The 15956-nt window shown below is 53.0% G+C and overlaps 3 protein-coding genes, 1 long non-coding RNA gene and 1 other non-coding gene across 6 annotated transcripts; 2 read left to right on the forward strand and 3 right to left on the reverse strand.

The window, feature by feature from the left end:
* Positions 1 to 226: 226 nt before the first annotated feature.
* LOC142062378 (uncharacterized) lies at positions 227 to 1016 on the reverse strand. The gene is made up of 2 exons (XR_012662437.1): positions 876 to 1016; positions 227 to 468 (listed from the first exon to the last, which is right to left on the reverse strand). It is a non-coding gene; the product is annotated as an uncharacterized LOC142062378 (long non-coding RNA).
* On the reverse strand, positions 544 to 668 carry LOC142062979 (small nucleolar RNA ACA64). Its single transcript, XR_012662600.1, has one exon. It is a non-coding gene; the product is annotated as a small nucleolar RNA ACA64 (small nucleolar RNA).
* An 85-nt stretch (positions 1017 to 1101) lies between the features above and the next one.
* Positions 1102 to 5065, forward strand: RPS2 (ribosomal protein S2). The gene is made up of 7 exons (XM_075104656.1): positions 1102 to 1460; positions 2455 to 2544; positions 2999 to 3106; positions 3659 to 3832; positions 3917 to 4076; positions 4497 to 4588; positions 4942 to 5065. The coding sequence occupies exons 1-7, from the start codon at positions 1305 to 1307 to the stop codon at positions 5020 to 5022; spliced, it is 861 nt and encodes a 286-aa protein (XP_074960757.1). The 5' UTR covers positions 1102 to 1304; the 3' UTR covers positions 5023 to 5065.
* Positions 5066 to 5531: 466 nt separating this feature from the next.
* Positions 5532 to 7284, reverse strand: NDUFB10 (NADH:ubiquinone oxidoreductase subunit B10). The gene is made up of 4 exons (XM_075104657.1): positions 6761 to 7284; positions 6359 to 6497; positions 5871 to 6010; positions 5532 to 5738 (listed from the first exon to the last, which is right to left on the reverse strand). Exons 1-4 carry the CDS (start codon positions 6906 to 6908, stop codon positions 5638 to 5640), a joined length of 528 nt encoding a protein of 175 aa, XP_074960758.1. The 5' UTR covers positions 6909 to 7284; the 3' UTR covers positions 5532 to 5637.
* RPL3L (ribosomal protein L3 like) lies at positions 7055 to 15507 on the forward strand. 2 transcript variants are annotated; one of them, XM_075104655.1, is made up of 10 exons: positions 7055 to 7514; positions 8372 to 8564; positions 9183 to 9351; positions 10241 to 10376; positions 11194 to 11380; positions 11931 to 12091; positions 12385 to 12486; positions 13133 to 13228; positions 13730 to 13849; positions 15393 to 15507. In XM_075104655.1, exons 1-10 carry the CDS (start codon positions 7512 to 7514, stop codon positions 15447 to 15449), a joined length of 1224 nt encoding a protein of 407 aa, XP_074960756.1. In that variant the 5' UTR covers positions 7055 to 7511; the 3' UTR covers positions 15450 to 15507. The 2 variants fall into 2 exon arrangements, 1 of the variants encoding a protein (XP_074960756.1); XR_012662436.1 differs by having other exon boundaries at positions 7367 to 7514; positions 13059 to 13228.
* Positions 15508 to 15956: the final 449 nt, after the last annotated feature.

The raw sequence follows: 15956 nt of genomic DNA on the forward strand, positions 1-15956 counted from the left end.
GCCGGGACACCCCAACCCCTCCGGCACAGTCTGACCCCGCACACCCGTGACTGCGCGGGGGTAAAAACACCCGCCAGCGGGACAGGGTCTGCCGCTGCGCCGCCCCGCTGCGCTCCGAAGCCTCTGCCAGCAGCGTACTCCCTTCCCCGCCCCACGGAAGCGGCTTCCCGGCCCCACCCACAGGGAAAAGCGGGATTTCTGGACAATTAGAACAGAGACTACGAACGAAGTTTCAAGTAATTAATCTTTTATTGTATACAAAAATACATTACTGAATGGCTTCCAGCCGTCCCGGCTGCCAACGCGCTCCCCCTGCCCAGCCAGGCTTCACCTTCGCAGGCGGTGGAGAGGGAAGAACCCCCGGAAAGGATCCGGCGGACGTCGGGGCCGGGGGGGAAGGCAGGGCCCGGCTCTGCAGGCCAGAACACCATCCGTCTGTCCGTCCGTCCAGGCCAAGCTCCGTACCTGCTGGCGAAGGGAAGGGAAAGGCAGCTCTCAGCAACGGCTTCACCCCGTTAGTCCCCGCCATCTGCTCACCTCAGTTGTTATGGGAACATGGGTTTCACTCCCCACACGGTGCTGTGGGCAATAAGCTTAATGTTCCCTATGCTGTGGGCACAGTTATCTCACCAGGGGCCACGGGAGACCCCGAGTGATTTTCAGACTGCGCCTGGTCCTTCAGCTAACGCCACCCTGCAGACGGACTGTTGTAAGCCGCTCACTGAGACCTTTCCCTCCACACCTCACCTGCCGCCGGCTCAGACAGCACTATTAGCACACCTCTAAGACGCTTTTTAAAAATCTCAAGAAGCATGAAATACAGCAGACACCAGACAACCCGCTCCCCTCACAAACAGCACCTGCCCCTCACCTACCTGCCGCTCGCCTCACACGAAGCGCCACACGCGTGCGCGTCGCCTTTTATACAGGCTCCTGGATTTCCGGGGCCCCGCACCCTGTATAACTAAGAGAAACGCGCCGCTCTGCGCCGCAGTATATTCTCAATTCATCCCGCGGGGCTCGCGTAGCCGGGCGGTGATCTCGCGAGACTTCTCGGAGGGTAAATAGCCGGTAGTGGGGAGGCGCGGCCTTCTACGCTGAGAGATCACGTAAGTATGGCGCTGGGGTGGTGGCGGTGGGGCGGCCTGTGCCGTATCCGCGCCCATCGGGGCCGCCGGTGGCGTGAGGGCAGCCGCGCCGGGCCCGATGGCTTGCCGCCGGGCCCTGCCGCCGCGCTGTCGTTTCCCGCCGGGGCGGCGGCGGCGGCGGTGTCCCGGCTAACACGCTTTTCTCTGTTTTAGCAAATGGCGGACGACGCCGGTGCTGCGGGAGGTGCGGGAGCGGCCCGAGGGGGCTTCCGCGGAGGCTTCGGGACCGGGCTGCGGGGCCGCGGGCGCGGCCGCGGGAGGGGCCGAGGGAGAGGCCGCGGGGCTCGCGGAGGCAAGGCCGAGGATAAGGAGGTGAGTGGGTAAATAGGGCAGTATCCCTTGGAGGTGAATGGGCCACCTCGCAAGTGTTTGGAGAGTTTCTGAAAGGGCAGATAGACGTGAAAAGGAGGAATGGTGGCATTTCTGTTCTGTGCCGTTTAGTGAATAGTTACTGGCATGAGCATCAAGTGCTTTACGTTTTAAGAAATGACAGAGAACCACTCAAGTTCTTTTTCTGGCCCAGACTTTTACAAGCCACTCTTTCAGAGTTGTTTTGTTCTGTTTCCTGTAATTAGCTAAATGTTTCATATTCTAGGCAGTAACAGCAGGAGAATTATATAAAGTTGGTATTAGTATTGGTAACTCTCAAATACAGCTTCACAGCAGAAAAGCGCTGACCTAAACGCTTCGTGTGTATAGGCTTCCTTGAAAGCCCATTAAATAACCTGCTTCCTTTTTAGTAGAGATGTACTGAAGTACCTTCTCCAGCTGATCTGAGAGTTGTTAGTTTGTCTTCAGAGATCATGCTGACTGAAATGCAAGCAATCCTTAAAGGAGCAGGCTAAGCTTGCTGTTAGACTGGCTTAATGGGAACTTCAGCCTGCTTATTAAAAAAGAAATGGTGGTAGGTAGAAAGAAATGGTGTAGGTGAAGTGCTGGTACAGCTCTAGGCCAGTGTAATTTCTCGGGGAGCTGTAAGGGCTTAAAAATTTTCAAGTCAATCTCCTGTTCAAAATAAGCACAGATGGTACGCTCCATCCACCCCACGGTGGGATCTAACCATGCTCTTTCCCCTCTGAACCGAACTGTCTCTGGATGAAGGTGAAGATTTCCTTGCTGTATGGGACAACTGATTTTTTTCCTTATGGAAAAAAAGACCATCCCACAAAACCAGAGTCACTACTGCATCTTCTCCTAATTCTGTATGGATTCCTCCTCTGCCTTCTTACATTTACTAGCAGAAAGGCAGCCTGTTCCTGTGGGGCAGGAGCAGCTTGTGACCCTCTTCCGCGGATTTCTTCCCTAGTGGATTCCTGTCACCAAGCTTGGTCGCCTGGTCAAGGATATGAAGATCAAGTCTCTTGAGGAGATCTACCTCTTCTCGCTTCCAATCAAGGTAAGCTTCTGCGAACATTTAAGTAATGTGCAGTGGAATCTTAATCCGGAACACAGAGCTGGGAGTAGCTGCTGCATTTGCTGTTTGGGCTGCTCAGGTTAAGCATGTTCAGCATGACATACATCAGCCGAAGCTGAGGACTGATGCAGTCATTTGTGGCAAAGCGTGGTGGGTTTGGGTGTTGTGGTCCGCCCTGGGTGGAGGTGGCAGCACGTTGCTCCAGCATTTCCATAATAGTCCTGCTCGGTGATGGAAGAAATGACATTTCAACTTGCTCTGGACTGCCTCGTGAGCTAGAATAGGTTTATGCCTGCAAAATTTAACATGCTGAAGTACCTATTACTTAAAATACCTTAGTACAGGGATGTTAAACTTGAATTGTAGGAGCCTTACTAGCTGTGCTGGTTTGCTTAAAAGGTGTGGCCTCGTGTCATTAAATGGCTGGTTCTTGCAGGAGTCGGAGATCATTGATTTCTTCCTGGGGTCTTCTCTGAAAGATGAGGTTTTGAAGATCATGCCTGTCCAGAAACAGACTCGTGCTGGTCAGCGTACCAGATTTAAGGTAGCCTTTTTCTTCTGTTGTCTCACATTCAAAATGGTGCATGTGTTGTCTGCTGCTTTTTTGATATATTATTAATAAATTAGTTCAAATATTGTCACTTCCTTCCATATGTAAATATTATAGTATTAGGATCAGCTTGTGTAGCTTAAAGTGTTTGCATTAATTCTAAAACCCTACTAATATGTCCAAATGTTATTTGAAACAGCCCTAGCACAAAATTCAGTTGTACATGTGCAGCGGCACTGGCTGTTCAGGGGCTGTGGTGGAGAGAGAAGTCCTAGGTACAAAGAGCGAATGGTGCTTGGGAGTTATTGGGAATTCTGGGGCTGTAGCGGGGATTTGACTCCTGGTTCTTCAACCGTAGCTGGTTTTGACTGACAGATGAGCTCTGGGGGGAAAACAGGCTTTTTGAACTGTGAGCTGTGACTGTTCGCCGCTGAGCGCATGCCTTGGGTTATCCTTGGTGAGAGACCCTGGTGTGGATTGTGTTCTGCTTGAGAGAGTGTTCCCGTGCAGTGCAGCCGCCGCTGACAGCGTTCCTTTCAATCCTAGGCTTTTGTTGCTATTGGAGACTACAACGGCCACGTTGGTCTTGGTGTTAAATGCTCCAAAGAAGTTGCCACCGCTATTCGCGGGGCAATCATTTTGGCCAAATTATCCATCGTACCCGTACGACGAGGCTATTGGGGTAACAAGATCGGCAAGCCCCACACCGTGCCTTGCAAGGTGAGAAGGGCTTGCTGGCCCTGGTCTGAGTGACGGTGCTGCGGCGGGTGTTTCGGGGAGCCGTAACCTGTTATGTTTGTGTAGGTCACTGGCCGGTGTGGATCTGTCCTGGTGCGTCTGATCCCGGCTCCCCGCGGTACCGGGATCGTGTCTGCCCCTGTGCCCAAGAAGCTGCTGATGATGGCTGGTATTGATGACTGTTACACCTCAGCCAGGGGCTGCACGGCCACCCTGGGCAACTTTGGTAAGCTTCAGGTTGTCATGTTGTAGCTTAGCCGGGTGTATTGCTGTTTTTGTCAGGGACAGGGATGCGATGGACCTGTTTCTGTAGTATTTTTTTAATCTGTTTGAATCAAAAGCTAGCAGTCAAGCAGAAGTGAAGGCTGCTGCTGATACCTTTTTACAAGGAAGTTAATGACAAGAAAATGTCTTTTTATATGTGCTTTGATATTAAAAAAATCTCCCAATCTGCGCGATTGCACTTGTTTGAAGTAGTGTAATTGTCGTAAATGGAGAGAGAAAGAAAATTGAGTTTGGTGTCTATCAGAGAGACCCTGCTGTGGGCTCCCCATTCCTCCCTAAACTCTACATCTCAGGAGCTGGGCGGGTGGTAGCGCACGGGTTACTGCGGCCGTGCTCTGCAGTGTTTGACTTCTGTCCCTAGCTAAAGCCACCTTCGATGCCATCTCCAAGACCTACAGCTACCTGACCCCCGACCTCTGGAAAGAGACTGTGTTCACCAAGTCCCCTTACCAGGTGAGAGTAATTCTGCCACTTGCAGCTCAAATCTTGCCCTTCCTCCCCTGTGAAGTGCAGGTGTTGCACCCAAAGAATTTGCAGTTTAATGATGGGAGAGTGGGGTTGCAGGCAGAGTGGTATCCTTTTTCAGCATGTGGTTTTCAAGTAAACTTCAAAATGGCATTTTATAGACAAAGGGAATATGAAGAGGAAAGCTTTATAAAAGATAAAGCAAAGCTCAAGTAAAAATAAGTTGTATCTGACATACCCCAGCCTCCATATACATGCCACGTGGGAAAGGGACGCAGTGCTGAGAAGCCTGTGACAGGGGCTTAAGAAAATAAAACACTGGTTTTACTTTTTTTTTTCAGGAGTTCACTGATCATCTGGCAAAGACCCACACCAGGGTCTCGGTGCAGAGAACCCAGGCAGCTGCTGTGGCAACGACTTAAGTGGGTTTTGTACAAGACAATAAAGGGATTGGTGAACAAGAAATTGTGCTTGGCTTGATGGGATGGTTAATGTGTTGGGCAGATGGATTAAATCTCTGCTGGGGATTTGAGTTGGTTCAAGCCTGTGGGCCAGAGCCTGAACATCTGTTGAATGAAATAGTATGTTACGTTATACTAATCCTTGTTAATCGGGTATTAATCCTAGATGGGGTCTAGGACCAGCTCTGAAGATTATGTGCTGTCCTACAGCAGGTAATCCTTAGCCTAACTGAGGGAATTCTCACCAGGGCTGGGCAGAGCAGTTCAATTCTGCTGGTTCATGGAGGTGTGGGAGAAATTCCAGAGGGGAAATCCCAGCTAATGCAACTGGGGGTGCCTGGAGTTAGGGGCTGCTCTGTGGTTTAGAGGATGGTAACGATCTGCTGGAATGCCAGGATGAATGCAGAGCTGAAAAAAGAATTCTGTGTTTACGGATCTCTCCAAAGAATGAGTAGATTGTATGGCAGATGTCTGGGCTGCACATTTATTATAGGGGTCAGCAGCATCAGAGTTCAAATATGCAACATGCAGTATTTGATACGAGCACCACTGAGGGAGGTGCTAAACCATTTAGATCTACTGAGATGCATTTGCTTGTGCCTTCCTCTCCTCCATCATCCTGTGCTTCTGCTTCATCAGGCACGTCCTTGCATTTCCATGGACACCAAGATCACCATCTAAAAAAGACAGTAAATGCCTGAAGTGTTGCCCCGTAGCAACTCAAAAGAAATAAACCTCTATTCCTTGTGATACCTGGGATGTGGCTTAAGACCCCCCTCCCTGCACGCTGCCCTAGTTGCTGCACTCACATCTGTCCTGGTAGGCCTTGGTGACCTGTGCCAGCTGCTCCACCTCCTTGGCACAGTTCTGGAACTGGTTGGGTCCTTCCCTCTGCTTGCATGCACCCAGCCTCTCCCGGATTATCTCCACGATCTCCTGATCAACCATCCTGGGGGAAAGATGATGATGAATGCAACCACAGCCCAGAGATGACAAAAAAAAAATGAACAAAGGGGCAATGATGTCCTGTGGGAGGTCAGTTCTGGGTTGTTACAGGATTCTGGTCAGTCCTGCAGCACTGCTGGAGGAACCAGGTGGTGCAGGGAGATGTGTCCCAGTGGCACCGTGCCTGCTCAGGTGTGCTGCTGGGGACAGTAGGACTATGAAGGGGTGTCCTGTAATTGGAGGGGGCAGGAGGTGCTGCCTCAATGCCCTAAAATCCACGAAAGTGCTGTTAGTTTAAGCCAACCACTGCAATTCCTAGGGCTGCTGTGGCCTTGCCAGGTGACAGCCATACCTGTCCCTCCTCCACTGTGCTTCGGCCTCGAAGAAGCAGAGGTAGTCTCCTTCCAGACACTCGCTCAGGTCGGGCACGCGGCGAAACTTTTGGTGGTAATAGTGCAACTTGTTCTTGCCTTGCTGGCGCTCAATCCACTCTGCAGCAACAGCCCAACAGCCCTGCCATCAGGCACCTGCGACCGGCGAAGGGACCCCCACGCCTCTGCGTGGTGCCCCCCGTCCCGCCTCCCTCTGCCTGTCCCAGTGGCCGTATCTTTGCGTCTATGCTCCGTGTCCCTCTGTCTCGGTGCCCGTCCGTCCCCCATGCCACGCCGCGGCCCAGCTCCCACCCGTCCCCCCGGGACCGGCGCTAGTGAGGGGGCCCGGCTGCCCCGCGACGGCGGGTTCGCCCCGCCGGTACCTCGGACGAAGGTGACTGGAGCGTCGATGACATAGTCAAAGACTGTCTGGAAGAAGGTGACGGGGTTGGGCACCGACGTGGTCCTCTCGGAGACGGGGGTGCGGGTCGGCGGCACCTTGTACGCATCCCAGTCCCGGTCCTCCGGCATGATGGCGGTGGCGGCCGGCGCGGACAAGATGGCGGCGCCCCACACGACGCCGCCGCGGGAGGACGCCGGGGTCGGAGGGCGCCCCTCTGCGCATGCTCCGCCGCTCCCGGTGCATGCTGGGAGATGTAGTCCGTGCCCGGCTCCCCGGGGCCTGGAGGAGGCGCAGAGCCCGCCCTCCCAACGCGACCTAAAGCCTTGTTTTCCCGTCGGAATCGCAAGAATCCTCTTTCCTGGGCTGATGGAGGGATTTTTAGTCTGTCTCTACCCCCAAGGAGCAGCCGGCTGCCCTGAGGTCGGGGTGCCTGGCACAGCCTTGGCAGCTCTGGCTGCGTGGTGCCCCGTGAGGAGCCGACCCTAATTCCTACCCTTCACATTCAAGTTGTTTAGGAGGGAGAGGTGTAAACTGAGACACCGGCAACTGACCTTTATCACACCGCAACTGTTAGGTCCAACCTGCCAGCTTGGCCGAGTATGAAATGAATACAGCAGCGCGTGAAGCTAGTAGCTAAATTTGTGTCTTCAGACCGATCGTCTTAAGTATTAGACGGGGGAGGCACTTACTGACCGCCTCTTTCTGCGGCTGACCTGGGCTGAAGGCATCCCATGGTTTGTAAAGCTCGGCACTGCTACCGTTCGATTGTGTGGAGAGGGACAGCGAGCAGGGCTGGGATACCGGTGATGTTAGTGCAGCTGAAATGGGGTCGAACTCAACAGACCTCCACTTCGGCTGGAAAATAAGCTTGGTGGAAAGTGCAACCAGGTGCCGGGACTGACCTTAGCAAGGAGGGAGATGCAGTGGGTGTAGAGCTAACCCATCGCTGCTTGGGCTGACCCCCGGTTCCCCTGTCTTGAAGACCATTGTATGATAACTTGTCTGCGACTCTAAAGCGCTGTTGCTTTTCTCTGCCTGGCTCAGCATGACCTTGCAATTGGGGTTTATATATTTAGCTCTTCTAATTTGGTTTTTAAGGTATGTATTTAACCTGTGCATGTTCATATTACTGATTCCTTTGGGCATCCTTTCCTATTTCTTCTGATTGTTAGCTGTGCTTGTTTGGTGCCATTTGCTGTGACAACACGAAGCCCATGAGTTCTGAGCGGGCCCTTTTAGTGCACAGAATACAAAATAAGTCATTATAACTAACATCACAGAAGGGCAGACCTACTAGAGAACATATTTCTCCTTCAAAGTCCTCAAGCAGAAGGAGGGAGATTATGTTAGTTTTTTAATTTAATTGGCATAATTTGTCCAGAAACTCACTAAATTCTTCCATGCACACAATGGAAGCTTGAATAAAATCCCATCCTGTTATGAGTTCTTGTTGTGTTGGAATCGAGGAAGAGCCCAGAGTCCCTCCAGCGCTCACTGATGTTCAAGGGGAGATTTCCTGTTGTGCTTTGGGTCCCGGCATCTTCTGGGATCTGAAAGTGAAGCTGCTCTTTTTTGTTCTTCCTCTCCTCAGTCCCACCGCAAGTTCTCTGCTCCCAGGCATGGCCACCTGGGCTTCCTCCCCCACAAGAGAAGCCGTCGCCACCGAGGGAAGGTGAAGACGTGGCCTAAGGACGACCCCAGCAAACCAGTCCACCTGACAGCTTTCCTGGGCTACAAAGCTGGCATGACGCACACTGTGCGGGAGGTGCACAGGCCTGGGCTCAGTAAGGCTTGGCTGATGGAAGCGGGGAGCTACAACCAGGAGGGAAAGGAGGGAATAGACTTGTTGGTGGGAAAGGCTGCTCCTGGGAATGGGTGGTGGAGGATATAGCTTTCAGGCTATCTCCTGTAATACCATCCAGGCCTTGGATGGCCAAAGGCTACCTCACAGCCAGTGTGAGCTGAGTCTGGGGGCTCCTGGGAAGTCCTCACACCGCTATGGTGACTGGTGGAAGGACCCTGCAGGGTCACTACCTGACAAATCCTGGGCTTGAAGCGTCTTGCTGGGGAAGTTTATAATGTTACCCTCTAGGGTGCCCACAGGATTGGAGCCAAACTCCAGGGCAAGAACCATCCAGTACTGCTTCCCCAGTCGGGGGAAGGTGGGTTGAAGTGTGCTGGGCCATGGGGTCTAACCAGACACTGTGTGTTTGGGTGTCAGACCGTGCAATGGTCCTGCAGCAGGAGGGAGATGGAAGGGCTGAGGCTGTCAGTGAGAAGAGAGTGAGACCTTGCCCCCAGCACATTGCTTGCTCTCTGTAATGGCACGGGCCACGAATGGCTCCAGGGAATGATCTGATCCCAGATGATGCTGAGCACCGTTTCTCTTTGCTATCTTGCAGAGATCTCCAAGAGGGAGGAGGTGGAGGCTGTGACCATCGTTGAGACCCCCCCAATGGTGGTGGTGGGAGTCGTGGGGTACATAGAAACACCGAAGGGCTTGAGGAATTTCAAGACTGTCTTTGCTGAGCACATCAGCGATGAGTGCCGACGGCGCTTCTACAAGAACTGGTACGTGCCTCTGTGGCCTGGGAGGGTCCCTGGGGCACCGCAAGTGGGGACGCCCTCACAGGTCTTCCCCACAGGCTCTCCCTGGTGCCCAGCTCTTGCAAACAGCTCAGCAGCTGGCAGCTGGCTCAGAGGTGGAGTGAAACTGCTATTTATTTAGTCATGCACAGAGATACTGCAAACAGCTTGATGCTGGGAATCAGCATATGCATATGTAAATTTATTCTAATAGTTGAACTAAGTTAGCTCTCTCCACAATATCATATGGCAGCGCATGCTGCAGGTTCGTTTTCCTTTGTGTAGGTCGAGCTCATCTACTCTCCATTAAACTGGAATACTTGAGCTGAGGCACCAAATGAAGGGAGTAAAACCAGTTTTGTCGGGGGGAAAATTGATGCAGAATGTGGCCCCTGGCCCTCGTAAACTTCAACACCCCAATTCCCAAACCAGCAGGGAGGAAAATGGAGTAATGAATTTCATAATTGTAGGAATCATGTCTCCTGAAAAAGTGCCATTGAGATCCACCCACCACATGCCTCTGATCCCTGTCGGAGGCTGTTTTCTCCCTTCTCCACTTAGCTCTGATTTTGTGCTTGTGTTTTGATGGCACTAAGCCCGTCAGTGGGAGACGACTGGGTTCCTCATGCAAAAAGGTTTGAATTACCAGCCCTTTTTTTGCAGCTTGTGATTCACTTTCCTCTTCCCACCTCAAAGCCCTGTGTCATGGCCTCGGCAGCCAGGTGAGGTTCAGGTATCCACGGGTACCTTGTGCCTCTAGGGAAGCGCCTGGCAAGGTGATCTGTCCCCCCACGCTGCGCTGTCTCAGGGCACAGCAAAGCACAGAAGCATGTCACCATTCAGCTCTGCTGGATGTTAAACACTTTTGTCGTAGGCACAAGAGCAAGAAGAAGGCGTTCACCAAGTACTGCAAAAAATGGCAGGATGAAGATGGCAAAAAGCAGCTGGAGAAGGATTTTGCGGCTATGAAAAAGTACTGCAAGGTCATTCGTGTCATTGTGCACACGCAGGTCAGAGCCTCACCCCAGGGGGTGGGCAAGGGGGGCTCAGGGTCTTCCTCAGCTCGGGAGCGTGGTGAGGGCCTGGGAGCCGGGATCACGGGGGTGGCTTGGTGGGGTGACAGGAGGCTGAGCAGGCAGACGCGGTCAGAGGGTGTGGGACAGGGCGTCCAGGCTGTGGGAGGTGCTGGCTGACTTCTCCAGCTACCTCCTGACACCAACCCTGTCCCTTTGAGCTGGGCTCAGCAGAGCTCCCTGCTGGGGGATTGCCGGAGCGGGCTGTGGCTGTGGCACGCTGGGGAGCCCACACACTCCGTGGAGAGCAGACTTTGCGGAGAGCCTCAGCAGGTGGTGAGCCCTGTGTCAGCAAGGGACCTTAGGCCCCATGATCACCTCAAATTAGTAACTGGTGTCAAATGTTTGGGCAAAAATAACCCACAGGCAGGCAGTTTTGCCAGATGCTGATTGCTGGATACGCAGGGCCTGTTTTCATGCTGATCCCTGGAGTTAATGGCTGCTTTGGAGTCTGGCGCAGAGTTAAGCTGGCTCAAGGCTTCACTTGTGGCTGGCACAGACCCTCAAATTCCCACTGTGGTGATTTGGTGGGGGATTTGCAGAGGGAGCTGGGACTGGGATAGAGCGGAGGCACTGCTTGGTGGGAGGTGAAATAACTGCCCAGTCTGGAAGCAGAGGTGGGCCATGAGCACCGGAGAGGTGCTGCTTCTGGCTTGGAGCACAGCACCCAGCTGTGGGTGATGTGGCCCTGCCCTCATGCTCGTGCCTGGGAGGTGAGGGGTAACATTTTGGCCTAATGCACTGTCTAATGCAGATGAAGCTGCTCCCGCTGCGGCAGAAGAAGGCCCACGTGATGGAGATCCAGCTGAATGGTGGGACAGTGGCTGACAAGGTCGACTGGGTCCGTGAGAGGCTGGAGAAGCAGGTCTCTGTGCACAGCGTCTTCAGCCAGAACGAGATGATTGATGTCATTGGCGTGACCAAGGGGCACGGGATGAAAGGTACTGAGCGAGGAAACCCTTGCCAGGGGTTTGGTTCTGTCCTTCTCATATGACACTGCCCATAAGGTAGTGCTGGGGACAGGGAGTATTAGCCATGCTGAGAACCTACCAGCTTATTGTTCACAGGGAGTAGTAAAGAGCCTCTGGACCTCAACCATGACATGCAGTTCCATTGTAGCAGAGCTTGGTTTCCTTAATCTCAGGAAAGGCCATGTTTTCTACTGTGCCCAGAGTCCTCCTAGAAGGCTCAGAGGCACTGAGAGACCGTAAAGTGCTTCTCACGAACCCCACGTGTGCGGAGGAGTGGGTGTTTCTGTGCGTGTGCGTGGACGTGCTCAGCAGGAACACGTCGCAGTCTGATTGAATCCATGGGAAGTGAGAATGGTTCTGTGCTCTGGCCTCTCACGGCAGTGACAGCTGTTGGTCTCCTTCCAACACGGTGTCTTCCGAGAACTGCAGAAGAATGATGAGACTCTCCCCTCCCCAGCACTCAGACACCAGCACTGAATCTCCCTGGTGTTCTCACTGCCCTGTCTGATCACACTTCCAGGGGTGACAAGCCGCTGGCACACCAAGAAGCTCCCCAGGAAGACACACAAGGGCTTGCGCAAAGTTGCCTGCATCGGAGCCTGGCACCCGGCCCGGGTTGGCTACTCCATTGCTCGGGCTGGCCAGAAGGGCTACCACCACCGCACGGAGCTCAACAAGAAGGTACGGCCCCGATGGGCTCCCTCAGAGCACCACCGCGCCATCCTGCCGTCCTTCCTCCCATGCTGTCACCATCCTTTGCACCCTGGCTCTCTCTGTTCCCCCCAGCTTCTCAGATGTTTCCCTAGAGGTCTGCGCTTTGTTCTCCATGCCTTTCCCTTCTTCCCTATTCCCTTGTTTGCTGCTCAAGGGACACGTCACAGGGGGCACGTCCTGGTGAAAACTGTGTTGTCCCTGTGACGTCCCACACCAAGGGGATGGGAGAGTCGCTGTCTCAATTTCATTTCTCTTCCTAGATTTACCGCATTGGCCATGGCATCCACGTGGAGGATGGCAAAGTGGTGAAGAATAATGCCTCGACGCACTACGATGTCACGGAGAAGACCATTACGCCTCTGGTAAGGGCTGAAGAGGTAACAGGGCTGTGACTGGTGCTGGCTACAGGAACCCTAGCCAGGGATGTACTTCCTTGGCTGGAGACAGCCGCATGAGAAATAATTTGAAGGAAATTCACTGAAAGAAATGCAGTGGTTTCTTTCCTCATGTTTTGGACATGGAAAACCATCTCTGTGAGGTGTTTTTTTAGGCCCGTTGGTAGAACCAAACATACAACTTCCAGCTGATAACTTTGGCAGGAACTGAGAAATTTGTTGAAAAGAAAAAGAAGTATAAATGACATTAAAAATCTGATACTTAACAGAAAAATGTTTGTTACCTGATTTAAAAAATTACTTTTGCTTATTAAAAGCTGTTAACTTGGGAGTCTAGCCAGCTCTACTCTCTGCTCACCCACATCCTTCAGGGAAGGAAGCAGGGTTGCTGGTTCCCTAGCTCTTACGGGGTGCTGCTTACCTGGGACCACGCAGTCCGTGGGGCTGACATGCTCTGGTGGTCCTGAGCAGGCAGCCTTGAAGGGTGCAGAGTCTTGTTAGCTGGAAGGACTGTCAGTCATTACCTTCTCCTTCCCTAGAAAACGCCACCTGTGGGCAGATCTGCTCCCATCCAGCTCTCCTGCCTGCCAACCCTCTCTGCCTCTCCCCGCAGGGTGGCTTTCCTCACTACGGCGAGGTCAACAACGACTTCCTCATGCTGAAAGGCTGCGTCGTGGGCACGAAGAAGCGTGTGCTCACCCTCCGTAAGGTGAGAGCGCAGCCGGTGCTGGGGAGGGACAGGCTGTAGCTCTCCACAGATTCACCATGTGGAGAATGCCACGGCCTCCAAATGCTGGGAGACTGGTTGGGGCCTTGACGCTTGTGTTGCAGAGGGCATGTGGCACCTAAGCGTGGTGCTCACTGAGACCATTCGCAGCTAGATGGTTTGTGGCAGCGGGCAGTCGGATGTACGCTCTCTAGAGACAAGCTGCAAGCCTGTGAGGGCTGTGATGGAGGGCTCAGAAATAGAAACCTTGGCCTTAAACAGGGGGTGAGGAAGTGAAACACTAAGAGAAGAGTAAGCTCATTTCAGAGCTGCTCTGCAATGCAAGGCATCACCTGCCACCTGAGCACCAGGGTGTTTCTCCGAGAAGGCAGATTCTCCTGGAGATATTTGGATGCACGTAGGATATTTCAGCCCTGCTTCTGTCAGAGCAGATGCCCAGATTTTCTATCACGATAAGGCTGATGCATTGTGACTCTTTTCCAGTCCCTTCTGGTGCACACAAGCCGCCGGGCTCAGGAAGCCATTGAACTCAAATTCATTGACACCACTTCCAAGTTTGGCCATGGCCGCTTCCAGACAGCTCAGGAGAAGCGGGCTTTCATGGTAAGTTATGCTCTGCGCCAGCTCCAGCTCCCAGGTCACACTCACAGCTGGGGCTAAAGCAACTCCAACCAAGCATCCTCTCCTCGATATAACAACAGCCAAATGAGTGATCGGGACCGGCTTGCGTAAGAGACAGGCATGAATTCAATTCACACAGCAGATATTATGCTAAGGAAGAACGTGATGGTTGTGTGAGTGATCCAAGACAACCCGGCTAACAAATAATGTACCATATGGCCAACCAGTTTCCATTCACCACGGGACGTTTTAAACAAGCAGTTAACTTGGCAGGCACTGCCTTGGACATATGGTCCCTTTCACCCGTAATTGTGCACTTCTTTGATTTGTTTGGTATGATTTATATCTTTAACGTTCTTAAGAGGACAAGGTTGGGTCAAATTCAGACACAAATTTGTGATTCTTTTGTCAGCAAGCTTTCAAAAGGCCAAGCAGTATATTTTTCTTAAATCCAGGGTATAAAAAAAACAAACCCAAAAATTAAATAAATCCAAAACAAGCAGAGCTTCTTGAATAGTTTTGCAACCAACACCAGGCTGGTGCCTAAGTCTGAATGTGAAATTGAGGAAGCGTTAAGTAAGCCAGGCATTCAGCTAGGAGAAATGAAAGGAACGACTGCCTGGATACCACAAAGACGTAAACCGTGTCTGGATCTGGCCTGTCAGCTAGAAATCCCATGTGAAACTGGCTAAGCCTCCTTAGCCCCGGGAAGGGGGATTGGCTATGCAGGGTCTCTGCAGAGCTCTTTGGAGGTTAAGCTGTTTTCCTTTATCTCAGCGTTAGGAGCTTGTTCTGCATTCTGTTCCTGCTGTTGCTGCAAGTCCCACGTAGCTGTGACGTGGACCTTAGTGACAGGAGGTGGTTTTACCCGCTTGCAGATGTTTTCTTTGCCATTTTCTACTGTGGGGTGAGAGTTTCCCCCACGCAGAATGTGGTAAAACTTTACATTTGGCTGAAAGTAGAGGCACATAAGTAATTCTTGCCATCTGCTCCCGTGGGACTTATTTGGTCTGGAACAACCCCATTTCTTAGCTGGTAGAGACCCCTCAGGCTCTGTTGAGTTGGCTGATGAGAATCTGTGCCTTTGGCTGCGCGAGGCCTTTCCTCCTCCAGAGCTTGTACAGCAGCTCGGCAGCTGCCCCACCACGGTGGGCTGCCGGTAGCGTTCATCAGTGCAGTTACTGCTCCCCTCCACGTCCCCCAGCTGCAGGTCAGCCTGCCTGCAGGCCTGGAGCAGGTCACCCACTGCCGCTCTCTGGCTGCTTTTGTGCTGTCCAGATAAGCAAACCCTTTGGGCAAGGGCAATGATGTTCTGCTCCTGATTCCTGCGGGGCGAGGGAGGCCCCGGGGGGTGGCTGGTGGATGCAGCGCAGACCTCCCAGCTGGAGAGCAGAGAACAGGAGCAGCCTTGCACAGCAGAAAGGGGCCAGAGCTGCAGTTCTGCTCCACACATCTCAGGTGCAGCCTTGTAGGCCAGGTGTGCCTGCCACGAATACTGAGCGCTCTCCTCTCTGCTCTGTTCCAGGGCCCTCAGAAGAAACACTTGGTGAAGGGGAAGCCAGGAGTGCAGGAAGAGGTGTAAGGACTGAGCTATGCAAGGCTACCTAACTGGGCACCTTCAATAAAGAGGCTTCAAGCCATGCCTGCTGCCTGTCTTCCTTCTGGAGGGGTGTCTTGGCTGTATTCGGTGCTGCCTGTGGGAAGCAGGGGGTCCTCGAGGTTCCTCAGCAGGTGGGGATGGGACGAGTAGCACTTGGGACTGGCCCGTATGGACAGGGCCTAACTGGGACAGCCAAGTGTCTGCTCTGTCCTCTGGATCCTCCCTTTCCCTTGCTCAGTGAATTTTTTCCCACTGCCTGCATTCACCCAAACCACAGTGAAGACTCTCCTTGCTCTCTTCCAGAGGAGAGCAGAGCAGGTACCAGCACTTCTGCCCCAGTTTCTGCTGGGAACACAGGGCCTCCCCATGACCTGCCTCTGCCCAGTCTCACGGACCATCTCTCCCCTCGCCGCCTCTCGCACACGCACACTCAGGCACTCCTTTTGCGGAGCTGAGAGTACGACCCGTGGATTTTTCTCTGCACAAAGC

The sequence above is a fragment of the Phalacrocorax aristotelis genome, chromosome 10 (assembly GCF_949628215.1).
Source record: "Phalacrocorax aristotelis chromosome 10, bGulAri2.1, whole genome shotgun sequence".
NCBI classification, from domain to species: Eukaryota; Metazoa; Chordata; class Aves; order Suliformes; family Phalacrocoracidae; genus Phalacrocorax; species Phalacrocorax aristotelis.

Excerpts from the sequence above, each read along its gene's own strand:
- RPS2 (XM_075104656.1), top strand. The coding sequence starts at position 1,305 with ATGGCGGACGACGCCGGTGCTGCGGGAGGTGCGGGAGCGGCCCGAGGG. Across the intron at positions 3,107-3,658 it reads GTCAGCGTACCAGATTTAAG|GCTTTTGTTGCTATTGGAGA; the intron begins GTAGCCTTTTTC and ends TTTCAATCCTAG. Across the intron at positions 3,833-3,916 it reads CCCACACCGTGCCTTGCAAG|GTCACTGGCCGGTGTGGATC; the intron begins GTGAGAAGGGCT and ends ATGTTTGTGTAG.
- NDUFB10 (XM_075104657.1), bottom strand. The coding sequence starts at position 6,908 with ATGCCGGAGGACCGGGACTGGGATGCGTACAAGGTGCCGCCGACCCGC. Across the intron at positions 6,498-6,760 it reads TCCAGTCACCTTCGTCCGAG|AGTGGATTGAGCGCCAGCAA; the intron begins GTACCGGCGGGG and ends CTGTTGCTGCAG. Across the intron at positions 6,011-6,358 it reads GCACAGTGGAGGAGGGACAG|GATGGTTGATCAGGAGATCG; the intron begins GTATGGCTGTCA and ends TCTTTCCCCCAG.
- RPL3L (XM_075104655.1), top strand. Across the intron at positions 8,565-9,182 it reads GGTGCACAGGCCTGGGCTCA|AGATCTCCAAGAGGGAGGAG; the intron begins GTAAGGCTTGGC and ends GCTATCTTGCAG. Across the intron at positions 12,092-12,384 it reads GCACGGAGCTCAACAAGAAG|ATTTACCGCATTGGCCATGG; the intron begins GTACGGCCCCGA and ends TTCTCTTCCTAG.